General features: G+C 43.6%; 1 protein-coding gene across 1 annotated transcript in view; it reads left to right on the top strand.

Moving 5' to 3' along the window:
- LOC110537130 (ankycorbin) overlaps positions 1-21,353 on the top strand; it is a 68,789-nt gene extending 47,436 nt beyond the window's left edge. Inside the window, exons 8-18 of the mRNA XM_090191469.1 lie at positions 11,620-11,726; positions 11,939-12,126; positions 12,525-12,553; positions 13,041-13,127; positions 13,366-13,455; positions 13,725-13,874; positions 14,221-14,322; positions 14,521-16,053; positions 16,669-16,830; positions 17,893-17,958; positions 18,058-21,353. Of these exons, the coding sequence (XP_090047595.1) occupies positions 11,620-11,726; positions 11,939-12,126; positions 12,525-12,553; positions 13,041-13,127; positions 13,366-13,455; positions 13,725-13,874; positions 14,221-14,322; positions 14,521-16,053; positions 16,669-16,830; positions 17,893-17,958; positions 18,058-18,144 (2,601 nt within the window). The 3' untranslated portion in view covers positions 18,145-21,353. The remainder of the gene's footprint in view (positions 1-11,619; positions 11,727-11,938; positions 12,127-12,524; positions 12,554-13,040; positions 13,128-13,365; positions 13,456-13,724; positions 13,875-14,220; positions 14,323-14,520; positions 16,054-16,668; positions 16,831-17,892; positions 17,959-18,057) is intronic.
- The last annotated feature ends 5,946 nt before the right edge of the window (positions 21,354-27,299 follow it).

The following is a 27,299-nucleotide window of genomic DNA, read 5'->3' as shown; positions in this document are numbered from 1 at the left end:
GACGCACCGAACATCGCTGGAGTTGGTGCCCCTCCTTATCACTATATGTGCAGAGCCCCAGCTGTCTCCCATTTGACGCAGCTCTGCTCCAGGGAGGTGTGTGGACCCTATCTTCATGGATTCAGGCTCTCTCTCTGGATGGCCAAAGGAGGGAGGTGAGTGGTGAGGTGGGCACTGTCGCTCCCGAAGTAGGTTATCTAGACGGATGGCCATCGCGATGACTGCATCCAAGGATGTCCTCCCGACACGCCAACTCCATCTGGACCTCTTTGCGCAGTCCTCTCCGGAATAGATTTTACAATCTCGGTTGACCAACAGCCTATCGACCAAACAATCGACCAGCCGACTAAATGGGGTCAGCCCTAGTAGCAGCGAACTTGTGGTCTCCATTGGGGCGAGGTTACATGTCTGTGGTTTCTTTCAGCTCTGTGTTTTTCCTCCTCCTCTTTGGGATGTGTAAGGCCACATCCCTGCTGTTCGAGATGTCTCCCTCCCTCTCGCCAGCTTCACTGACCAACTCTCCCAGCACACATTCATTGACATCTAAAAATGCCCATGTTTTTTTCCCAATTACATTAATTGCAGCACAGGGGTCATATAAAGAGCTGTGAGGACTTTTATGTTTTTATTTTTTACAGTTATTCTGATCCAGTAATCTACAATGGAGATACATGTTTAAGAATGTATGACTTGGTATTATGAACTGGGTGGTTTGAGCCCTGAATGCTGATTGGCTGACAGCCAGGGTATATTCAGACTGTATACCACAGGTACGACAAAATATTTATTTTAACTTAACTGCTCTAATTAAGTTGGTAACCAGTTTATAATAGCAATTACGCACCTCGGGGGGGTTGTGATGTACGGCCAATATCCTCTTACAGCTACCCCCCTACTATTTTCAATTTCCGCCTGAAGACATACCCAAATCTAACTTCCTGTAGCACAGGCCCATAACCAAGGATATGCATATTCTTGGTTTCATTTGAAAGAACAAACTCTGAAGTTTGTGTAAATGTGAATTGAATGTAGGAGAATATAAGACAATAGATCTGGTTTAGATAATACAATGAAAAAACCATACGTTTATTATTTTAATTGTTGTATCATATTTAAAATGAACAAGACAAAACAAACATTCAGATAGGATGATGGGGACAATTTCAGTGAAAATCATTAGAGGGCAACAGTACCTGTGCAAAGTTTCAGAATGATAACTTCCAAAATGAGTGTGCTACATGACATTTATCATGAAGTCACCCAGGTGTCCCACACAAGTTGCCCAAATGTACCCAAGTGGCCAAATTGGTGAAGTTATACATTTTGAATGGAATAACTATATACAAAATACCAAAATGGTATTCTAACACCCCCCCACAAAAAAAAATAATAATTGAGAAAAAACATGAAGAAAAAATATATATACATTTACAAAATAGCACTTTCAATATTTGGAAAGACCCTCAGTCCTCAACACAATATTGTGCTGCTGATGCCAGGTGTCATATCAGTCTCTTTCTGCTGTAAAGCAGAGGGTCACCAAGCATGTGGTGCAGGTGATGCAGAAATACATTTGGGCAGATGAACACCACTTGTGGCAGGAGCAGAAGGGACAGAGGTAGAGGGGCCAGAACATGGTGCTGTGGTGCTTTAGCCAGCAAGCTCCTTGATGAGCAGCTCTCTGAAGGCTAGCTGTGAGATGGGGGGCTTTCCACAGCTCTTAGCCATTCCCTTGTGTAGGATGAATGCGTTCACCACAGCAATGTCGATGAAATGATAGAAGGTCTTGTACCATTTCATCGTCTTATGGAGAACATTGTAATAGCCTATCAGCGCATCTGACAGGTCCACGCCTCCCATGCTCTTGTTGTAGTCCTTTATTGCAGATGGAATGGGGACATTTTTTGCGGTCCATGCCCCAGTAGCGCTGAGACAACAGGTGTCCGGCTGGATGAACCAGCTTCAGTGGGTGATGGACACCTTGTCACTGGGGGCTCCCATTCGGAGTCAGTGTCACTGTGAAAGAAAATGTTCAATTAGAATAATTTCACATATGAGCCCTGTATCAACAGGTATAATAAACAGATATATATAGAGTACAGGGAACATACGGTTGAATATATTATTATAGACCCGCTAGATCTACTGTCTCATTTATATTATGATAGACCAGCTAGATCTACTGTCTATTTTATATTATGACATTTCAGCTAGATCTACCGTCTCTATTATATTATGACAGACTAGCTAGATCTACTGTCTTTAATATATTACAACAGACCAGCTGTATCTACTGTCTCCATTTCACTTTGGCCATTGTTGTGGGCCTGCCCTCCCCCAAACAGCCTCAAATAGGCTATTTCATGTGGGGGTGGGGTGGGGTGGAGCGGCAGACACACGCATCTCGGCCATGCTCCCTCTAATCCACTATGTGTATATACAGTGCCTTGCGAAAGTATTCGGCCCCCTTGAACTTTGCGACCTTTTGCCACATTTCAGGCTTCAAACATAAAGATATAAAACTGTATTTTTTTGTGAAGAATCAACAACAAGTGGGACACAATCATGAAGTGGAACGACATTTATTGGATATTTCAAACTTTTTTAACAAATCAAAAACTGAAAAATTGGGCGTGCAAAATTATTCAGCCCCTTTACTTTCAGTGCAGCAAACTCTTTCCAGAAGTTCAGTGAAGATCTCTGAATGATCCAATGTTGACCTAAATGAGTAATGAAGATAAATACAATCCACCTGTGTGTAATCAAGTCTCCGTATAAATGCACCTGCACTGTGATAGTCTCAGAGGTCCGTTAAAAGTGCAGAGAGCATCATGAAGAACAAGGAACACACCAGGCAGGTCCGAGATACTGTTGTGAAGAAGTTTAAAGCCGGATTTGGATACAAAATGATTTCCCAAGTTTAAATATCCCAAGGAGCACTGTGGAAGGAGTATCAGACCACTGCAAATCTACCAAGACCTGGCCGTCCCTCTAAACCTTCAGCTCATACAAGGAGAAGACTGATCAGAGATGCAGCCAAGAGGCCCATGATCACTCTGGATGAACTGCAGAGATCTACAGCTGAGGTGGGAGACTCTGTCCATAGGACAACAATCAGTTGTATATTGCACAAATCTGGCCTTTATGGAAGAGTGGCAAGAAGAAAGCCATTTCTTAAAGATATCCATAAAAAGTGTTGTTTAAAGTTTGCCACAAGCCACCTGGGAGACACACCAAACATGTGGAAGAAGGTACTCTGGTCAGATGAAACCAAAATTGAACTTTTTGGCAACAATGCAAAACGTTATGTTTGGCGTAAAAGCAACACAGCTGAACACACCATCCCCACTGTCAAACATGGTGGTGGCAGCATCATGGTTTGGGCCTGCTTTTCTTCAGCAGGGACAGGGAAGATGGTTAAAATTGATGGGAAGATGGATGGAGCCAAATACAGGACCATTCTGGAAGAAAACCTGATGGAGTCTGCAAAAGACCTGAGACTGGGACGGAGATTTGTCTTCCAACAAGACAATGATCCAAAACATAAAGCAAAATCTACAATGGAATGGTTCAAAAATAAACATATCCAGGTGTTAGAATGGCCAAGTCAAAGTCCAGACCTGAATCCAATCGATAATCTGTGAAAAGAACTGAAAACTGCTGTTCACAAATGCTCTCCATCCAATCTCACTGAGCTCGAGCTGTTTTGCAAGGAGGAATGGGAAAAAATTTCAGTCTCTCGATGTGCAAAACTGATAGAGACATACCCCAAGCGACTTACAGCTGTAATCGCAGCAAAAGGTGGCGCTACAAAGTATTAACTTAAGGGGGCTGAATAATTTTGCACGCCCAATTTTTCAGTTTTTGATTTGTTAAAAAAGTTTGAAATATCCAATAAATGTCGTTCCACTTCATGATTGTGTCCCACTTGTTGTTGATTCTTCACAAAAAAATACAGTTTTATATCTTCATGTTTGAAGCCTGAAATGTGGCAAAAGGTCGCAAAGTTCAAGGGGGCCGAATACTTTCGAAAGGCACTGTATACACACACAAACAGGCTATGGGTCATACACATACATACAAACATACCCCCACCCACAATGTATAGCCAACGTGTACTTTACACATTTCATTACATTTTTATATATTGCGACTAAAATAAAAAAAAATCACAAATAATATTTTATATTATTAATTTCAAACAACGGCATTAGCATGAGAAGAACTTACCAGTCCAAAACGATGTCCTCTCCGTTCAAAAAATATTCCTCCATTTGGGAATCAAAGCTATGCTAGCTAAATTAATCGCCCTCCAACAATCTCTGTCTCACTTTCCCGATCAATTTCTTCTAAAATTGTGTGTACATCTGTATATCTAGACTTAGATTTAGCTTTCCCTGACTTTGTCGCCATACTGATTGATATATAAACAGCTGAAGATGCGCTTTACCAAAATAGTGCTGTGCGTAACATGCGTGGCTTCTTCCAGTATGAATCTTCAATGGCGAATGACCCTCTTTACGCCGGAGTTTACTACATGGGTTGGTCTTCCAACATATAACCATTACATATTGCCGTTTACCTCAGCTTATTGGCTATCTACCCAGCTAGATTTCAAGACGATCAATGGTCATTGGGTTAAAATACAGTCAATCAACGAAACAGTGGTCATATCATTGGTGCACAATGATGGCATTACTTGTTGTCTGCAAATCGGTTTCTTTCAGTCAATACGTCCCGCGAAATGACGCATCATGTTTGGTTGCGTTACAAACATCCAGTTGATTGCAATGAAACCAAACATGACTGGATAAAGTCACGTTTAGTGTGTGTATTTACAGCGACTGTGTCGTCAAATTGAATGAGACGGAATTCACGACACAAGCGGTTCACAAAATGTTTTGTGTTAGGCTCTAAAATGGATTTTATCAAACAAAAGACATTCATTGTGTAACAATGAGCATTGGGATTGCAAACAGAGGAAGATAGTCAAAGGTAAAAAATTATTTTATTGCAATTTGTGATTTTGTTGCGCCTTGAAATCGTTTTTTTTATGGGGCTCTGTCCTCAGATAATCGCATCGTATTCTTTCGCAGTAAATCATTTTTTAAATCTGACAACGCAGTTGGGTTAGGAAGATTCTAGGCTTTCGAAACATGTGAGACACTTGTATTTTTATGAATGTTTAATATGATTATTTATGTAGCGATCACCGTATGTTGTCGAATTTAATCCCGCTAACGGGTTCAGTGCGCAGAGAGGATATTCCATGGCTAAGGGCTGTGTCCAGGCACTCCGCGTTGCGTCATGCATAAGAACAGCCTTAGCCTTGTTATAGTGGCCATATACCACACCCCCTCGGGCCTTATTGCTTAAATAACCAATACAGCACATTCAGAACTTCTGATTAAACTCTGCCATAGAGAATCATACTCTTCCTTTAGTGAGGGTTCGTGTTACATACAATCCTCAATACTTGATTGTTTTAAACGTTTCTCAAATCCTGCATTACCAAGTTTATAACACCTGAGAGAAAATTATACACACAACAAGATGGGATTTAGAAAACTATTTTGTTAACAAAGGAATCCATTTGGCGCAATCAAAGATTCTCCAAGGAACTAACTGGGCTCTGGAGGGTCCTGAAAGGGAGTCACACACCAGTCAGAGCATTTAAGTCCATTGTTTTCATGCCCCACTCAAAGCCGGACACGTCTTCATTACTGTGAGCTTGTTATCATGTCTGAATCCTCTAGATGGTAAACACACAAGATGACTGTGTTGTCTCTGTCAGAGAGCTATTGCTGCAATCAAAATTGTCTCTCTCAGAAACAATCAAGTGTAATGGTGTAGTGCTCCACAGTGCGATCTATCCATCAGATATAAATGGGCTTTGATGCCATCTGAACAGAGATACTTTAGCTGTGTGGGCAGAGCCTGCTGTTCAGACAGAGAAACAGTCGGGCCGGGAGATAGGGAGCAGTAGGTATCCTTGTTGAGAGGTTTTGTAACTTTACAGAGTATGACCACACTAGAAGGTGATGGAGACGGTCGTCAGCAAGGTTAGGTCAAAGAATGTAATTTGGCTGCATTTCACATTCAGTGGGATGAGCTGTAGCTTATGCACTGTGGACATGCGCACACACACACACACACACACACACACACACACACACACACATTTGTTTTACTATCCTTGTGGGGACCAAACAATTTATTCCCATTCAAAATCCTACTTTCCCTAAACCCTAACCATAATGGGTTACTTCGGGATTTTGACAATTAAGCCCTTTATCTACTTCCCCATAGTCTGATTAACTATTGGATACCATTTGTAAGTCTCTGCGTTGAGTATGAAGGAAGTTAGAGGTAGTTTTGAGGGCCAAAGCAAACTAGCGTTAGCGCAATGACTGGAAGTTTTTGGTATCTGCTAGCATGCTAGCAGTTACCATAGACTTCCAGTCATCGTGCTAATGCTAGTTAGAAACTTCCTTCAAACTGCACGCAGAGACATACAAATGGTATCCACTGGGTAAGTAGACAATGGGCTTAATTGACTAATTATCCCTTTAACCCGAACATTAACCCCTAAACCTAATCATAGTTCTAACCCTAATTATAACCCAAACCCTAAACTCTGAGCCTAAAATAGCCTTTTTCCGTGTGGGGACCAGCAAAATGTCCCCACAAAATGTCCTTGTCACACATAGAGTTCTTAAAGATTCACGGTCATGGAGGAGTGGATGTTTATAGTGTGGTTGTCTGTAAGCCATGTTCATGTCAACGTACCGATACAACACACAGAGACAGAAGTATCTCAGTATTATACAGGATGGTGATGAGGTGTAGTCACTCATGCCTTGCCTTTCACTTGCAAGTGGGACACATACATACATACAGTGTCTTCGGAAAGTATTCAGACCCCTTGACTTTTTCCACATTTTGTTACGTTACAGCTTTATTCTAAAATTGATTCAATTGTCCCCCCCCCCCCCCCCCCGCCCTCAATCTACACACAATACCCCATAACAAACACAGGTTTTTAGAAATGTTTGATTATTTATTAAAATATAAAAACGGAAATATACATTTACATAAGTATTCAGACCCTTTACTCAGCACTTTGGCACCTTTGGTAGCGATTACAGCCATGAGTCTTCTTCAGTATGACGCTACAAGCTTAGCACACCTGTATTTGGGGAGTTTCTCCCATTCTTCTCTGCAGGTCCTCTCAAGCTCTGTTAGGTTGGATGGGGAGTGTTGCTGCACATCTATTTTCAGGTCTCTTCAGAGATGTTCAATCTAGTCCATGTCCAGGCTCTGGCTGGGCCACTCACAGACACTCAGAGACTTGTCCCGAAGCCACCCCTGTGTTGTCTTGGCTGTGTGCTAAGGGTTGTTGTCCTGTTGATAAGTGAACCTTCTCCACAGTCTGAGGTCCTGAGTGCTCTGGAGAAGGTTTTCATCAAGGATCTCTCTGTACTGTGCTCCATTCATCTTTCACCCATCCTGACTAGTCTCCCAGTCCCTGCCGCTGAAAAACACCCTCACAGCATGATGCTGCCACCAACATTCTTCACCGTAGGGATGGTGCCTGGTTTCCTCCAGATCTGGTGCTTGGCTTCAGTCTTTTTTTCATCAGACCAGAGAATCTTGTTTCTAATGGTCTGAGTGTCTTTAGGTGCCTTTTGGCAAATTCCAAGCGGGCTGTCACATGCCTTTTATTGAGGAGTTGCTTCCGTCTGACCACTCTACCACAAAGGCCTGATCGGTGGAGTGCTGCAGAAATGGTTGTCCTTCTGGAAGGTTTTCCCATCTCCACAGAGGAAGATGGAAAACCATCAGGTGACCATCGGGTTCTTGCTCACCTCCCTTACCAAAGCCTTTCTCTCCCAACTGCTCAGTTTGGCTGGGCGGCCAGCTCTAGGAAGAGTCTTGGTGGTTCCAAACTTCTTCCATTTAATTCCATTCAATGCTGCAGAAATGTTTTGGTACCCTTCCCCAGATCTGTGCCTCGAAACAGTTTTTGCTTTGTCATTATGGGGGGCTATTGTGTGTAAATTGCTGAGGATTATATATATATATTTGAATCCATTTTAGAAAAAGGCTGTAACATAACATAATGTGGAAAAAGTAAATGGGTCTGAATACTTTCCAAAGGCACTGTAATTAATGTAACATTGTGGCTTTGCTAGGACCCTGTACCCACTCCTTCATGATTAACCCTCTCTATCTCTCTGTGTCAGGCCAGACAGCCTTAGCCACAGCTCTCTGTGTCAGGCCAGACAGCCTTAGCCACAGCTCTCTGTGTCAGGCCAGACAGCCTTAGCCACAGCTCTCTGTGGTGCACTGTGCTGAGTGCTGAGATTACACATGGCTTAATTGTCAGATTGTTACATAGGCTTCCTGGGCCCTGGCAGACAGCCTCTGCTCCGCTGGCCTCAATCACAGATGCCATCCTGTGGCTTTATTTAGGCATGAGGATCAGACCACCTATTTCTCATCCCCCCCAGACTGCGAGAGTATGAAAACAGTCACTCTCTGCGGCTGCCAGAGCTTTGTTTTTTTGTCATATAAATCCTTAGAAACCCGCATAATAGCTGTGCCCTTTGTGATATATGTTAGTAGTGTACCATTAAGCAAGTCTGACACATTTCTAGTGGACTCTGACATATTTCCTATCCCCATTTAGATTCCCCAGGAGTGTCAAATGTCATATTTGTCACACCTGCACACAATGGCTAGTAATGTTTCCTCTTTCCTACCAAGGTTGATTTTGTCCTCTCTCACCTACAGACATACAAACACTTATTAAAACTGTACAGTGTCGTCTGAAAAGATTCCCATGTTATTTACCAAAGGTCATTCCAGTGAATAAGAATAAGGTATGAGGTGGAAACTGTGTGGTCTGAACATAGTAAGCAACTTCTCCTTTTGATGACTGCTTATGTTGCGTCGATATGAGTCAAACTTTTATTCTAGTGTTCAAATTGACTACAAAGTCTACATAAGATAATTTTGGTCATAAATTCAGTATCGTCCAAAACTGAGATTTGCGAGATAATTAGTAATAAAAAAAAATGTATGTCAGAATGAATGGTACTGTAGCAGTTTTCCTTCGGTTGGTTTTTATTTCAATCCTACCCAAATTCCCACAGATTGCAACACCCAACTAATCATCAGTTTGGAGCACAGCTGCACGCCACCCGATCACAATGCCGATATCCCTAAGGGGATAGTTATGGACCATTAGTAAATTACACAATATACATGGGACAACATTTTAAACTATCAATAGCTCCAAATTCCAATGACATAAAAACCACAAACAACTATAAATTGTAGGAATTCATATACAAATAAGACAACAAAAAGGTGTGCAATATGAAATAATTGTCCAATTTATATTGTATAATTTATTGGCATTCTCTAACTGACCCTACAGACAGGCTATCCAAAGTCAAACCAACTTTTGCCACGGTTGCACACTGAACGGCTGAACCTAATTGGCGAAAGAATTTGGCTAGCTTGCTAGCTAGTCTAGGCTACTTCCAGACAAGACCTGGTTAGACTGTTTCAAGTTATCTAGAAGGGTGAGTGACTGTAACTCTGTACGGTTTTGGCGACGTGAAAGTACAAACGCTTCTCACTTTCAAACAAACACACAAGATAACCACATCAAAGCACGCCTCCAAAACCCAAATCTCGTTCTCAGTCGCATTTCCTAATGAGAAGAATTGAAACCGACGCTAAATCAGGAAGTTCAGCCCCCCTTTAAGCAGCTGTGAAAGTTCCATTTTATACACCAAGAATCATCGGAGGTCATTCTTGGTGTTTAAGAGCTGTCAGTGTTCTCACACCTGGCTGTCAGAAGGCTCACCACGTGGACATGGCTGGTTGTCAGCATATTTGACAAGTTATTATCTATGTATTTGTGAGTCTGCATCTTTCTCACTCATCATTATTCATAGTTCATTCAGGACTTTCCCTAGTCATGGCAGCATCCACATTCATGTAGGAGTGTTTAGAAACATATTCCATTCTTATTTACAATAAAAGAGAATCCAAAATGACACAATACATTATTTACCATTCATATCTATTGGGCACAAAATAGTCTGAAAAACAACCAAACAAACAGCAAATGCATCCAACAAGTTTGTAGAGTCACAAGCTTGATGTTGTCATTGTATGCTAGGAATTTGGGACGAAATACTAAACTTTTGACTACTTCAATAGACATATAAGAGAATTTGTCCCAATACTTTTGGTCCCCTAAAATGGGGGGTCTATGTACCAAAGTGCTGTAATTTCTAAACGGTTCACCCGATATGGATGCAAATACCCTCAAATGAAAGCAGACCATCTGCGTTTTAACTTCATAGTTCCTTTATCATTTCAAATCCAAAGTGCTGGAGTACAGAGCCAAAACAAAAGAAAATGTCACACTGTCTCTACTTTTGGAGCTCACTGTATCACCAGAGAAATCACTCAACCTACGGGTTGTGATGTTTGGTGTCCCTGGGGAAAGTACATTGGTGAAATTAGTTTTCCATTGGCTCCTGGTTTTAATCTATGGTCGAAGTTATGAAGTTAATTTGAAGTTGAGTATGAAGTCTAGCGTCAGCCATTAGTATTTCACGTTTATGGTTGTCCTTTTGTGTTGTTATGTAATTTTGAAACCTTTTCCATCTACCAGTGAGACAGTAGATCCATATGATCCTGTTAAGTAACGAGTCAACGCCCAGTGCAATGTGTAATGTTCCGTGAAGCGAAGACTGGGCCTGTAGATATTGCCTGACTCTGCTTTTGATGAGGTGTCAGTTTCCTGAACCTTGTTAATAAGGCAAGCCAAACCCTGGGAAAGAAAGGTAGAAATGAAAGGATAGACAGAGAAATAAAAATAAAAAAAATAAACACATGGCTGGCTGGCTGGCTGGCTGGCTGGCTGTGTTGTGTGCATTAGTTGATAGTGAGGACTGTCTGTGCGTCAGAGGAGAAGGGGCGGATGTTTGTGGAGGTGTAATGAGGGGTTTGTGTATGTGGGTGTGTGTGGCTGCCTGGTAGAGAGATAGAGGGGGGTAGAGTAAAGTTTTTATTTCTCTCTTTTTCCCTCTCGCTGAGCTGTGGGGGAGAATGGCCAACTCAGTGTGCCAAAAGGATACAATAAAAGGACTTGGCTGCTTTGCTTTCATGTGTTTCAGTGGAGGTTGGAGCTATAAAGTCATTCTTCTACTTTAGCAGGATGCTGAAGGATGTAGCCCAGCCTGTTACTGCTCATAGTGTTGTCTTTGGAATTGCATTGTGGTCATGGACTACATGACTGAAACAGCTTGTTTCTAGTATGGTATGCTTTCATTGCAGCAGACCAAACAATGTACTATCTTCTAGTATACACCAGCTGAATATACTGTAAAGCTTACATTCCAACCACTTCTTCCTCTTCTTCCTTTCACTTCCCGAGAAACAAGGTCATGGAGCCTTTTACAGTACATTATGTGAACTTCAGTATGTCAGTACAGTATGCAAACTTCTGTTCCGTGTTACTATGATCAAGGCATCTGTACACACTGTATGCAATATACTGGTAGTGAACTATGATGTGTGTGTGTCTTGCAGGATGGCCTCAGCCCCCTGCTGCTGTCCGCCAGACACGCCCATGCTGATGTTTGTAGCAGCCTCCTGGACTGGGGAGCTGACGTCAACGCGTGTGATAAGAACGGCAGGTAGGGAAGGAGAAATTTGTCAGATCTCACGTGCATTCTACTTCATAACTTAATTGAATCATTACAGGGTCGTCTTCAAGCACATTACATCAAAATACCCTGATGGTGATGTTGTGGTTGATGGTAATGATGGTGATGAGGATGATGATGATGAAGAATATGTTAATGATGAGTATGATGATGATTATACTATTTCTGACTGTTTGATACAGGACAGCAGTGATGCTGGCCAGTGAGAGCAGCAGTATGTCTGTAGTAGAGGTTCTGGTCCAGAGAGGAGCTGTTCTTCAGGCTGTGGACTCTTTGGGTCATGACGTTCTGCACTACGCCAAGCTGTCTGGCAGCAGTGAGATCAGGGCCGTCCTCACTGCCGAGTTGCACAGTGCACATTCAGACAGCGGTGAGATAGGAACTGTCTTTAGTACTGATCGAGCTTACTATGAGGCAATTAACCAGACACTAGCAGGACCTTCAGACTTAATTTCCCTTCAAATCCATTTGAGGTGACTGAAAGTTATGAAATTCAAGCTCTCGGATGCATGTAAATGGTTGTAACATGAAGCATTGTTCTATTGTTCACACTGTAAAGTTATAAAAAGAGAGATGCTTTGACTAGAAGAACTTCAGGCTTTTCTTTCCTTTCCTCCATAATCGACCCAGATACATCATTGACCTCCTTGTGGTCAAACTTTGAAATGCAACTTTTCAGTTGGCCTATCATGCAGAATTTATCCAACACTGCCATCTTCAGGCTGTGTCTTGAATGTTGTTCTTCCCCTCTCTCCTCCCTATACACAGACACCCCAAAGTCCCCCAAATCTCCTCAGGTAAGTTAGGTCAGCTTGTGCAATCTTTCTATCTTCTTCCAAGCTTCACAACTGCATCCAGTTTTTCCTAATCATTGAACCTACACACATTTAACTTGATATCAACGTGATAAATTACACCTATTAGTCTAATCAGAACGAATCGTACACATTACACAGTCAAACCAATCTCTTTCCACTGTAGTGTCATCATTGACAACCTTATCTTGAATGAGAGGATAGCTTTGTTTAAACCTTATGTTTCTTTTACGTAATGACTCAATTTGAAATGCACCTCAAGCAGCATGTATGAGCACGAATATAACCCCTTAGCTAAACAGATACATCTCCAGGGCCTTGTTACTCCTCGATAAATACCTTCTTTGATCACAAATTCTCCAAATGTTTGAGATTCTTCTCTTTCACTAACTAACCTAACTAAAAACTGCTGGATCGTTCTTCTGTTTTTGTTCTTCTCTTTATTCCCACTCCTTCACTCACACCTCAGCATGATCAAGTGGCTAGGTTAGGTGGCGATCGAAGCACAACTCCCAAAAAACGAAAAGCACCTCCACCTCCCATTAGCCCTGTGCAGGTAAAGGCATGTCTCTGTCTGTTTGTCATGTTGGTCGGTCAGTCTGTCTGTCTGTCTGTTGGTCTGCCTGTCTGTTTTTGGTCTGTCTGTCTCCCTTCTGTCTGGTGTCTTCCTTTTTGGGTCCCTTTTTCTGTCTGTGTGAGTGTATTTGTATGTATAGATAGTAATTACTGTGTCTATGGTGCAGAATGCAGGAGTAAACAATAAGAAATGTAATTCATGTTTCCAAACTTTCTAGATGTCTAGTCCCAACTCTCCCGCGTACATGACCCCAAATGAAACTCCAGTCTCCAGTAAAAGTTGTGGATTTGAAACATTTAATTATAAGGTACATGCACTTACAATCAAGAACATTTCTTATCAGTCATTAGGCCTCTCATTTGGTTGTTTTCCATCATATTTTATTTTCTGTGTCACCAACTTTTGTTTATGTTGGTTTTGCTCTCTCTCTCGCTCGCTCTCTGCATATCTTTCTCGCTCGCTCTCCCTCCCTCCCTGAATAACTTTCTCGCTCGCTCTCCCTCCCTCCCTGCATAACTTTCTTTCTCGCTCTATCTCCCTCTTCCCCTCTTTCTCTCTCCTATCTCTTTCTGTCAGGAAGGGGAGTTGCATGGCGTGTCTCAGAGGGAGGAGGTGGAGAAGCTACATGAGGAGAAGTGCATGCTGCTGGAGACCATTGAGAATCTGAAGCAGATTGTGGACCAGACTGTGACTATAAGCCAGACGGAGCCGGGGCAGGAGCCCAAGGCGAGTTACATCTACAGCGCAGGCCTTTAATATCACTGGCCTGCGCTGCTTTGATCTCAGTCCACTAGCTTTCTCGGTCCCATTTCTCTCTCTCTGGAATCCATTTACACAGCACAGCAGCTCAAAAACCCACACTGTAATCTAGTCAGTTATAGTACAAGTTAACCACCCGCTGCACTACTTTACTTAACAGAGTCTGAAATGTTGACTAATATTACTACATGTACCTCAGATATTACTAATGGAAGTGTGATGTAAGTTTCATGAGATGTCCCAAACTCCTTACATAATATTCCCTGGTGGTCCAAACCATTGTATGTTAACTGTATAATTTATGTTGATACAGGCAGAGGACTGTGGGAAGGCAGACTCAGCTCTGGTAGTGGCCCTACATGCCAAGATTACAGCTCTGTCTCTGGAGAACCAGCAGTTAGCCCAAATACTCAAGGTAAGCCAGATACTCAATATAACTTGTCATTCCAGGGACGAAGATATCCCAACATGGTGATATCCCTGTGTGGTGTTTACTGTAATTACACCTTCTACCTAAGAAAGATCCACTTAATAAGATCCTAAATAATCAACTAAATCTTGTTTACTTATCTTTCCCCATCTCATATTTCCTTCTATCTACATCTCTCTGTAGAAGCGTCCGTCTCCCCAGGGAGGTGAGGTTAGCCAAGAGGACTCGTCCCGCCCCAACAGTATGAACTCTAATGCCTCCTACCACATCACCCACAAGTCCCCCAGCGAGTCCCTGCTCCAGCCCCAGGGGACGGAGGAGGAGGACATGTCTGAGGGGTCTGCCCTGGAGCTCAGTAGCTCCTCCGTGAGACAAGAGGAGGAAGAGAGTGGGGAGCGAGGGAAGGAGGGAGGCGAGGAGGAGATCCGACTGCTGAGGGAGACCCTAGGGAGAGTCCACTCCAAACTGCAGGAGACGCAGAAGGAGAACTGCACGCTCCATGCCAGGCTCAAACTTGAGCAGGGGGAGGTGATGGGGAGGGAGGGGGAGGTGCTGCTGGAGAGTCTAGCAGAGCTCCAGGCCAAGCTGACAGAGACACAGGAGAAACACCAGCAGGCCAGAGAGGAGGTGCTGGCCCTCATGGCACATATTGAAAGAGGAGATGGTGGAGGAAGTGAAACGACAGAGCAAAAGCTCCAGAAACTGAGAAGCTCTCTGGAGCAGGAAGTGAAAGAGCTGAGGTCCCAGCTGGCCCAGTCAGAGCAGCAGAGGGAGAGTGATGTAGGCCGGATCAGAGAGCAGGAGGCCAGGCTGAAGGCAGCAGACGACAGCAGTGATCGGGAGAAGAGCCTGCTGGTGGACCGGTACCAGGAGGCGCAGGAGGAGATCAGGATGCTGCAGGAGGCTCTGAGGGGGACGGTCCCCGTGGAGGCTGCAGCTAAAGACTTTGAGGAGATGAAAGGCGAGCTGGGGAGCGTGATCGATGGGCTGCAGCGCCGCCTGCTGGAACTATCCAAGTCCTACAGTGAGGCCAAGAGTGAACTGAGCTCCACCAGGAACCATCTGGAGGAGATCCGGGCTGTCAAGTCTAAGCCTGGCAGCCCTGTAGCCTCCCCAGACAAGGAGCAGGCCATGCTGAGAAGCAGAGTAGAGGAGCTGCAGGCATCGCTAGCCGACACACAGAGCAAGTACTCAGCCTCTCTGGAGGAGATTGCCCTCCTGAAGCAGGAGGCTGAGGCTCAGGAGTCAGTGGCGTTATCTGACCACACCCAGATGGTGTCCTCTCTAGGCAGCGCTATCAAGGACTTGGAGGCCCAGGCAGATGCTCTAAGACAACAGCTGTCCCAGAGGACCTTGCAGGTGGACACCCTACAGAACAGACTGACCATGGAGAAGGACCACACACCGGAGGACTCTATATCACGGCTGGAGCACGAGCAGATGAGAGAGGGCCTGGAGAAGGAGGAGGGCAACCTGACGCAGCTCCTCCAGGGGGCCCTGAGGAAGCAGGATGAGATGGCTCTGGAGGCGGCTGCAGCGTGGCAAGAACTGAGGGAGGGGAGGAGTGAGAGGGAGGCCCTGCAGGAGCTGGCCATCAGCAGGGAGAAGGAGAACCACACTCTGAGCACCAAGCTCAGAGAAGCCCAGGATGCAATTGTTCAGCTGAAGAAACTGGTGGAGGAACATGTCAGCTCAGAGAGAGACAAGAATAAGAAGGTTTGTTATTTACTGCTTTCTGTTGGTAGAGTGCTTTATACAATGTTCAATGGTAATGAATAGCTAGCAAATTCCCTGGTTTGGCAAAGGAAACACTTAAAGGCCCAGTGCAGTCAAACACGTGAATTTCCTGTGTTGTGTGTATATATATTTCCACACTATGATTGGAATGATACTTTGAAATTCTTAAAATGATGATTATGCCCTTTTAGTGCAAGAGCTGTTTGAAAAGACCACCTGAAATTTCAGTCTATGTTTGTGGGATGGAGTTTTGGCCTGCCTGGTGACATCACCAGGTGTTAAATTAGTTAATAGACCAATAATAGACCGTTTTCAATTTTCTCGTCCCCACTCAGACAATTCTTGCTTGAGAAATTGCTCTTTGCTAATAAATGAATTTTAATTGAGAGCAATCAGGTACTTTAACAGTAAGGTACTTAATTGCTACTCAGAAATGATTTCATATTGAGATAGAGAACCTCTGCATTGGACCTTTAAAGAGTTTAGAGGTATCCCTCTATTTTGCTTTCTTATGACATTTTGTTTCGTCTTTGGTTATGATAGAAAAGCACTTTTGTCAAAGCACTTTTATTGATCCCCATGTTTGTGTCTCAGATTGATGACCTGTCGAGAGAGGTGGGGAAGTTAAAGGATGCCTTAAACAGCCTATCCCAGCTGTCTTACAGTGCAGGCTCAGCCAAGAGACAGCAGACCCTGCTGCAGCAGCAGCTGGACAACCTACAGCAGCAAGTCAAGCAGCTGCAGTACCAGCTAGGGGTAAGTCATACTCATTCAAACTATATATAATATGGCTTATTCAACCAACAATCAGTGTACTGCATTCAACCTCACTCAGATAGCATCAGAGACAGAAGACAGGATATACCATTTCACACAAATTCCTAAGACTAAATACTTTCCTGGAACATCTGTCAGACAGTTGGAAGCTAACAGTTGGGTGAGTTACTGTGAATCTCTGTACTGTCATGATTAGCCAATACCTTTAGTTTTTTAGAGCCAAGACATCTAATGGCCGGATACAGGGCAGCCTCCTCTGGTCCAAGACATAATGAGTCACAGGCATGTGTGGACTGGGCGGCCAAACTCCCACTGGCCAAAAACTGGTTGAATCAACGTTGTTTCCACGTCATTTCAACAAAAACATACGTGATGACATTGAATCAACGGGGAAAACTGATTGGATTTCCAAAAAGTCATCAACATAAGGGAATTTCATCTTTTAACCTAAATCCAATTACATGGTGACATGTTTTGTTGATTTCACATTGAATTTACATTAGTTGACAACTCAACTAAATGTACATTTAAAATAGATGTTGAACTGATGTCTGTGCCCAGCGGGCTGTATCTCCCCATCTGTGGCTGCTTCTCACAGGCTGCAGTACACACGGCTTCTTAGTTATTGACCACCCTGTTTCTTTGGAAGTACTTAGATAGCTATGACTAAAGACAATGTAGATGCTGATCTAGAAAGTCTACTGAAGATTATGCGTTTTTTTTATGTCACTGCTGGGGGTTTGCCTGAATATGCAGTCTTCATTTTTGATGGTTATCTTTCATAATTCTGAGCAATTTCAGCATGGTTTTATAGCTGATGGATATTTCACTAGCTAATTGGGTGGCAGGTAGCCTAGTGGTTAGGAGAGTTGGGCTAGTAATCTAAAGGTCGCTCGTTCGAGTCGGCTAGGCGATAAATCTGCCAATGTGCCCTTGAGCAAGGCACCTAACCCTAATCGCTCCTGTAAGGCACTCTGGATAAGAGCGTCTGCTATGTGTAAAAATAACACACTAACCTGTTTCTGCATCTCTTTACTATAGGAGTCAAAGAGGCAGCACCATGAGATAGTGTCCGTCTACAGGATGCATCTCCTATACGCCGTCCAGGTATGTTCTTATGCATACTGTGTACTCTGTATATGATCTCATATTAAACGTTGCAGGTGTGGTTTTAATGTTATGTCACCATTACTTTATTCCTTACAGGGTCAGATGGATGAGGATGTTCAGAAAGCCTTGAAGCAGATTCTGATGATGTGCAAGATGCCAACAGAAGCCAAATTAAGTGTCTGAACAGCCTATCTGTTTACTGACCATGCTGGAGAGGAGACGCATGGAAACTATATCCTTGGTCTCCTAACCTATCTGCTCTATCACACTACAGTGCACGTGTGCCCATCAAAAGCAAAGATAATGATAAAAATAAAATACATTCTTCATCTGTCTACAAATGTTGTCAGCAGGGAGCTATGAAGACAAAGGTAGGATGGCAGTCAATAGATTTGACTGCCATCCTACCTTTGAACTAGCAGTGTTTGTTTTGTAATGTTTTTTCGTTTTCTAGTCTGGCTAACACCTAACTCGAAGTCCTCCTGACTTCACAGTGTGAAAAGGCTATTTTGATGTTGTCGGCACGACCACTCACAGCCCCTGAGCGCCGTCCCTTCCAATACAACTGTTGGATTTTCAAATCCAAACAACGTGAGGTCTCAACCCCCCAGGAAAGAAGCCATTTGAGGGAACCAATCAAACAAAGCTCAACCTATTTCAGCGCAAATACTGCATTTACGAACAGACTCCTCTCCAGACCATTGTGTCACAGCTCTCTTTCGGCTGTGTACCATGTGAGTCGCGTCAGCCAGGCTAATGGTGTTCATGATATAATCAAAATAATTTTTTGGATCTCTGCATGCAACTTCCAAAATCAACCAAAGAAGAACACTGCTAAACGCTTTAGTGACACTTCAAATTATAAAAGTAATATTTTCAAATATATGCAAGATTTTTCAAGATACATTTATAAATTAAAACAAAGTTTGGCGGTTGTATTTTTTAACAACCCTATTTGGTGGTTTTTGTATGAATTCAATATTGTGTGTGATAACCTAGGCACTTTTTAGTGTCTGCAATCTGTGAATGCCAATTTTACCCAATTGTGGGTTTTTGTCCTCATTTACACCATATTCCCTTGGGAGTCTTTTTAACTCAATGACTTTATGAACCAAATTGACTTTTAAAATAATGAAAGCCACCTTTCGTTGCTTCAACAATTATACTCATTGAGCAATAATCCAGTACTTGAAGGGTGATGTGGTATCAGAGCTCTGGGTAGTCTCTCTGATGACAGAACATACCCATGTGACTAATGCACTTTCCTCATGCTGTCCTCCTGTTCAAACTCTATAGTCTGCAAGAATATATGGTCTCTGCAGATTACCTGTTACACCTTTGTTTTGTGCCAGCTCTTTTTGTGTTGAAGCCTGACAGATTTGTCTTGATTCTTGAAGGGTTTAAAAGTTATATTGCAGTGTTCTTCTTCCGTGCTTTTGTAATATCATTATAGTGTAAGCTGTATAAGGTATTGTTTCTTGATTTTTGGGGGGATGAAACATCCAACCATTTCAGTGTTGGTATGGCAGCATGAGAGGCTCTTGGGATGTTGAGCAAGTTGCTCAGCCTCATTCAATCCACTTCATCCACCTACTTACTATACCTGAGCAGTACAGTATGTATTGTATTGCGTTGTGGAAATTCATTATGCATAAGTAAGAACTCTAATCTCTCGATGACAGATGCTCGTAACATACAGTAAATGGTAGTAGCATCTGTCCACAGACTGTGGGATCTGACGACTAACGAGAAACTTTGTACCGGTATGCAGATTTTATGTCACTGATCATTTGGACAAATCACGATTTCGCAGGTGCCCACATCTTTAAAATTTCAGAAGGGGAGGGGATATTTGACCCCTAGACTTGCCCGAAACTGGCTGAGTTTATGTATAGAGGGGCAAAGACTTTGCTAGCCCAGTTAGTACCTTTTCTAACACATCTCCCCAAAAAATTTAAACAAGCATCTGATACAATCACTCAAGATTTTAGTACAGTGTGTCCTAGATAAGTATGGCTCCAATGTGTCTGTGGTGCTGTTTGTTGTACTGTATTACGTTTAAATCAAGTGCTGTATGATCTCATTGTAGCCTGATAAGTGTAACAACTGCACTATTTCAGCCCTTCACTTCCACTGTTGTCCTCTACAAATCATGTCTTTTCAACAGCCTAGGAAATCTGAACTCTTTTCAGTACAAGCAACTTTACGGTTGTACAACTGCAATGTTACAAGGAACAATGCAGCAGATGCATCCAATGATAAATAACTGAGTATGTTAGTGGGTTGAACACACAGGATTGTCACAATTACATGGAATGTGACATATCTTACACATAGTGTACTCCCATAGAATGATTACTGTGGTTGATGTACAATTACATCAGAGCTGTGATATGCAGGATAGCTCCAGATATGGATGACATACTGTACATAACCCAAACCCACCAAAGTGCTGTACTTGATGTTCTTATCATACATTTCTGCACTTAAGGCTCCTCTGATGCTGCACTGTAAACATGTTTTTTTTTTTTTTTTTTTACCTGGCAGTAAGTTACTGTAAAAATAAAAGTACAATATGTTACCATAAATTCCAAATAAACTTTGGTTTAACAGTACATACTGTACTTTTTTAGTTTTACAGTAACATACTGTAAAACTGCCAGTAAGTTACTGTAAAAACAACAGGATTTAAAAAAAAAAATTTTTTACAGCTTTTGTTTACTCATGCATCCCAATTCTGTTATTTTCTCCAATGGAGAAAAAAAGAAAGACCAATTAGTGGCAAAATATCAGTATTGAGATGCCTGTGTAAACGCAGCCTAAATGATTTAGGATTATGCACTACATCTTCATACTACTCATTGGAATACATTTCGAAATGATTACCTTTACAATATCTATGAGTACTTGATCTTTCAGACTAAGTACACGGTACAGACAGGAGTGAAGTTTCCCTTTTATCGCAGGTCACTAAGGCTGTGTTTAGACAGGCAGCCCAATTCTGATATTTTTTCCACTAATTGGTCTTTGGACCAATGACATCAGATCTTTTCACGTCAAACTATTTTCAGAGCTGATCTGATTGGTCCTTAGACCAATTAGTGAAAACAATATCAGAATTGGGATGCCTATGTAAACGCAGCCTAAGATTTTCTCAAATAACTCTTGTTAATAAGGTAAAAAGAAGTCTCCTCCCTCAATGACAGAGAAGTTAATAAGCGTTGCCTGAATGTTTTACATTTAGAAAGGGATAAGGAATGATACATGTCCTTTGTGCTTCCTGTTTTCCAACTTGTTTTTCTAATTCAAACAGATTTTTGTGTTTGTTTGCCAATTGCTTTTCACCCACTTCAATAAATTGTGAATGCCTCGCCTGTTCCCTTATCCATAAATATGGCATTGAATGGCTGTGGTGATTACTTTTCATTTCAACCCACCAGAGAGCACAAGGGCCCTTGATCAATTGATCAATAATCAATTATGATGACAGAGGGGCTTCTGCCAAACAATAAAGAATGTCTAGGCTCTGATTTCAACACACGCACACACACACACCACTTTTGGTGATGTAAAGCAGGTGGAAATAATTTGTTCTCTGCAAAACTAGCTTGTTATTTATAGAAGTTGTAGAGCATTAGATGGATGTTGATATGGGTAGCTGCTTAGGTTACCCCAGGCATGGATAGTTGTGTTAGATAATGGCTATTAGATAAGAATTTATCTCTACTAGCCTGACAGTAGACTACATTTACAGCCCTGATGCCATCCTCCTTTTGTATAAAAGTCTGGACTGTCACAATGCTCCATCTCAGGTATTATTAACGTCTGTTCCTCTCAGGCCTAGATTCAATCAGTACTGTGGAAGATCTGCGCTATAGCGCAATTTTAATTTATAGGCATTGTTCCCGTATTCGCTGAGACCGCATTCACGGTAAACTCTGCATATGTCCACTCAATCAGAAATGACCTTACAATTGCGGTATAACACAGATCTTTCGTACAACGGGTTGATTATAGCTCTGTGTCCAACACTCTTATTAGTATGTAAACCCACCCTGGAGGTTCCGATCAAACCCTTCTGAAAGTGGGAAAAGCTCAAAGTATTCTATCTAGTTAATACTTTTCTCCATATTGTGTTGCTTTAGCTATTTCTTTATTATAATTCAAAATCAAGCTTTATTTATACAGCACATTTCAGACATGGAATGCAAAAAACTCTGAAATATTTACTACACAACAAACAGAAGATAAAAAACTAAAGAATAACAATAAAAACTGCACGACTATAAAGCACTGCTGCTGTAGCCTCACTGACTGCTGCTGTACTCTAAATGACTGCTGCTGTAGCCTCACTGACTGCTGCTGTACTCTAAATGACTGCTGCTGTAGCCTCACTGACTGCTGCTGTAGGCTCACTGACTGCTGCTGTAGCCTCACTGACTGCTGCTGTAGCCTCACTGACTGCTGCTGTAGCCTCACTGACTGCTGCTGTACTCTAAATGACTGCTGCTGTAGCCTCACTGACTGCTGCTGTAGCCTCACTGACTGCTGCTGTAGCCTCACTTACTGCTGCTGTAGCCTCACTTACTGCTGCTGTACTCTAAATGACTGCTGCTGTAGCCTCACTGACTGCTGCTGTACTCTAAATGACTGCTGCTGTAGCCTCACTGACTGCTGCTGTACTCTAAATGACTGCTGCTGTAGCCTCACTGACTGCTGCTGTACTCTAAATGACTGCTGCTGTAGCCTCACTGACTGCTGCTGTAGGCTCACTGACTGCTGCTGTAGCCTCACTGACTGCTGCTGTAGCCTCACTGACTGCTGCTGTAGCCTCACTGACTGCTGCTGTAGCCTCACTGACTGCAGCTGTAGCCTCACTTACTGCTGCTGTACTCTAAATGACTGCTGCTGTAGCCTCACTGACTGCTGCTGTAGCCTCACTGACTGCTGCTGTAGCCTCATTTACTGCTGCTGTACTCTAAATGACTGCTGCTGTAGCCTCACTGACTGCTGCTGTACTCTAAATGACTGCTGCTGTAGCCTCACTTACTGCTGCTGCAGCATCACTTACTGCTGCTGCAGCATCACTTACTGCTGCTGTACTCTAAATGACTGCTGCTGTAGCATCACTGACTGCTGCTGTAGCCTCACTTACTGCTGCTGCAGCATCACTTACTGCTGCTGTACTCTAAATGACTGCTGCTGTAGCCTCACTGACTGCTGCTGTAGCCTCACTTACTGCTGCTGTAGCCTCACTTACTGCTGCTGCAGCATCACTTACTGCTGCTGTACTCTAAATGACTGCTGCTGTAGCCTCACTGACTGCTGCTGTAGCCTCACACTGCTGCTGTACTCTAAATGACTGCTGCTGTAGGCTCACTGACTGCTGCTGTAGGCTCACTGACTGCTGCTGTACTCTAAATGACTGCTGCTGTAGGCTCACTGACTGCTGCTGTAGGCTCACTGACTGCTGCTGTAGCCTCACTGACTGCTGCTGTAGCCTCACTGACTGCTGCTGTAGCCTCACTGACTGCTGCTGTACTCTAAATGACTGCTGCTGTAGCCTCACACTGCTGCTGTACTCTAAATGACTGCTGCTGTAGGCTCACTGACTGCTGCTGTAGGCTCAGACTGCTGCTGTACTCTAAATGACTGCTGCTGTAGGCTCACTGACTGCTGCTGTAGGCTCACTGACTGCTGCTGTAGCCTCACTGACTGCTGCTGTAGCCTCACTGACTGCTGCTGTAGGCTCACTGACTGCTGCTGTAGGCTCACTGACTGCTGCTGTAGGCTCACTGACTGCTTCTGTAGGCTCACTGACTGCTGCTGTACTCTAAATGACTGCTGCTGTAGCCTCACTTACTGCTGCTGCAGCATCACTTACTGCTGCTGCAGCATCACTTACTGCTGCTGTACTCTAAATGACTGCTGCTGTAGCCTCACTGACTGCTGCTGTAGCCTCACTGACTGCTGCTGTAGCCTCACTTACTGCTGCTGCAGCATCACTTACTGCTGCTGTACTCTAAATGACTGCTGCTGTAGCCTCACTGACTGCTGCTGTAGCCTCACTTACTGCTGCTGTAGCCTCACTTACTGCTGCTGCAGCATCACTTACTGCTGCTGTACTCTAAATGACTGCTGCTGTAGCCTCACTGACTGCTGCTGTAGCCTCACACTGCTGCTGTACTCTAAATGACTGCTGCTGTAGGCTCACTGACTGCTGCTGTAGGCTCACTGACTGCTGCTGTACTCTAAATGACTGCTGCTGTAGGCTCACTGACTGCTGCTGTAGGCTCACTGACTGCTGCTGTAGCCTCACTGACTGCTGCTGTAGCCTCACTGACTGCTGCTGTAGCCTCACTGACTGCTGCTGTACTCTAAATGACTGCTGCTGTAGCCTCACACTGCTGCTGTACTCTAAATGACTGCTGCTGTAGGCTCACTGACTGCTGCTGTAGGCTCAGACTGCTGCTGTACTCTAAATGACTGCTGCTGTAGGCTCACTGACTGCTGCTGTAGGCTCACTGACTGCTGCTGTAGCCTCACTGACTGCTGCTGTAGCCTCACTGACTGCTGCTGTAGGCTCACTGACTGCTGCTGTAGGCTCACTGACTGCTGCTGTAGGCTCACTGACTGCTGCTGTAGGCTCACTGACTGCTGCTGTAGGCTCACTGACTGCTGCTGTAGCCTCACTGACTGCTGCTGTAGCCTCACTGACTGCTGCTGTACTCTAAATGACTGCTGCTGTAGGCTCACTGACTGCTGCTGTAGGCTCACTGACTGCTGCTGTAGGCCCACTGACTGCTGCTGTAGGCTCACTGACTGCTGCTGTACTCTAAATGACTGCTGCTGTAGCCTCACTGACTGCTGCTGTAGGCTCACTGACTGCTGCTGTAGCCTCACTGACTGCTGCTGTAGCCTCACTGACTGCTATTGTAGCCTCACTGACTGCTGCTGTACTCTAAATAACTGCTGCTGTAGCCTCACTGACTGCTGCTGTAGCCTCACTGACTGCTGCTGTAGGCTCACTGACTGTTGCTGTAGCCTCACTGACTGCTGCTGTACTCTAAATGACTGCTGCTGTAGCCTCACTGACTGCTGCTGTAGCCTCACTGACTGCTGCTGTAGCCTCATTTACTGCTGCTGTAGCCTCACTGACTGCTGCTGTAGGCTCACTTACTGCTGCTGTAGCCTCACTGACTGCTGCTGTAGCCTCACTGACTGTTGCTGTAGCCTCACTGACTGCTGCTGTAGCCTCACTGACTGCTGCTGTACTCTAAATGACTGCTGCTGTAGCCTCACTGACTGCTGCTGTACTCTAAATGACTGCTGCTGTAGCCTCACTGACTGCTGCTGTAGCCTCACTGACTGCTGCTGTAGCCTCATTTACTGCTGCTGTAGCCTCACTGACTGCTGCTGTAGGCTCACTGACTGCTGCTGTAGGCTCACTGACTGCTGCTGTAGCCTCACTGACTGCTGCTGTAGCCTCACTGACTGTTGCTGTAGCCTCACTGACTGCTGCTGTAGCCTCACTGACTGCTGCTGTAGGCTCACTTACTGCTGCTGTAGCCTCACTGACTGCTGCTGTGGCTCACTGACTGCTGCTGTAGCCTCTGACTGCTATTGTAGCCTCACCTCCTGCTGCTGTTGCCTCTCTGACGGAAGTCCTTTAGTCTGTGGTACAGACAGGAAGCACAAATAAGATGTTTTTTTGTCTTTGCTTTGACTTCTTGGAAGTCATTCTCAATTGTTTCCTGTTATCAATCACCCTCCAGCTAGCTGCTAGCGAGTCATCATGTGGCATAGGAAGATATTGAGGCTGTGATGAGAATCTGATTTATCCTGAAGACATTCTATTGATAATTGAAATTGATAATGTGCTTCAGAGAAGTGGAAATAAGGATATTGTACCCTGCGGACATCTACTGTAACTTATGCACAGTCATGCTCCTGCTGACACACACTCATTTTATGTCCATATTATTGTGCCTTCAGACGAGCATGACTGGTACCTGCGGTTCTTTATGATTGTAATCTACCCTGAAAGTGGTTTTCTAATAGCATTCTAATTTCTCCTGAAACTCATATTAACATCACTGCTATACCTTGGTACAGGAAAGCTGTTCTTTTAAAAGATTCAGGGAAGTTAGGAGATGGGCTGACAAGGGTGGAGGGCACTCTACTTCCCCACAGGCCTGTGCTGACCTTAGGACATTGACAGCTCCTTTTGGTATGCACCCGACACACTCACGTCAACCGATTTTCCTTGCTGTGCCGTGGTCTCAGATGTGCTGCCAGCTGAATTTCGGGTAATTTATCCGCTCCATTTTCCTCTTCCCAGTGGCACGACCCTTTAGAGTTTCCTCCCCTGGCTCACTATCATCCCCCTAGGGCTAGAACAGAGAGCCACCACTATAAACCTCTGCCATATACTGACTGAATTATCCTAGCTCCTAGTACAAATCTCATGACTCATAACAATAGATCTTTATAACCTCTCAATAAAAGTTTTTTTCTGGTGGGCTAATGGCTGAATTGTTGCTACGAGAGGCAATGATAAAACCTGTAGAACTTCAAGGATTTAAGTCAACCACACTCCCATGTAGGGTTGCAAAACTCTGGTAACTTTTCCAGAATTCCCAGCTTCCAAAACAGGTTTTCTGGAAAACCTTGGAAATGTGGGAAAGTGATTTTGCAATCCTACTGCCATATTTCCTCAAATCAGGCAGTTTCGTGCAGGCACTAGGCCAGGGATCATCAGCTAGACTCAGCTGCGGGCCATTTTTTCTCTTGAGTGGATGGTCGGGGAGCCGGAACATATTTACAAATCATTTGTAGACCTCAAATTGACCGCAAGAAGCCCAAAGAGATATGTTTGACTAAAACATAATAATTTCAAACCTTGCTTACATTTGTATATTATCACGTGTCTCTCTATTTTGCATGAGAATACTTTGGAACAGATTTCTTAAATGAAAATTACTTGGTTGATTTCCTGTGTTTTTACAGTCTTTTATGTCCAACAATTAAATTATAATAATTCAAAAGAATTGTGTTCAGAAAACTTGGGGAGACAAATAAAACCACCTGCGGGCCATATTCCCCACCAGTTGGGGAACCCTGCACTAGGCCTTCCAGTGCATTGAAGCCAGTGCAAGATTGTGAGGTCCAACTCAAATCATTCAAATTAGTTTGACGAAGTTCAGGAAAATGGTTTTAGAATTATGGTTCGCATGCACTATGTTAATGGTGTCATTGACCATATATCTTTACTTCACCAGTGAAGAAGTCTACTATTTACCATATACTGTATTAAACATCTCTTATGGAAATGTGGA

Source organism: Oncorhynchus mykiss, chromosome 12, assembly GCF_057628025.1.
Source record: "Oncorhynchus mykiss isolate SJ-2025 chromosome 12, ASM5762802v1, whole genome shotgun sequence".
Classification (NCBI taxonomy): Eukaryota; Metazoa; Chordata; class Actinopteri; order Salmoniformes; family Salmonidae; genus Oncorhynchus; species Oncorhynchus mykiss.
This window is presented reverse-complemented; position numbering and strand designations above follow the sequence as displayed.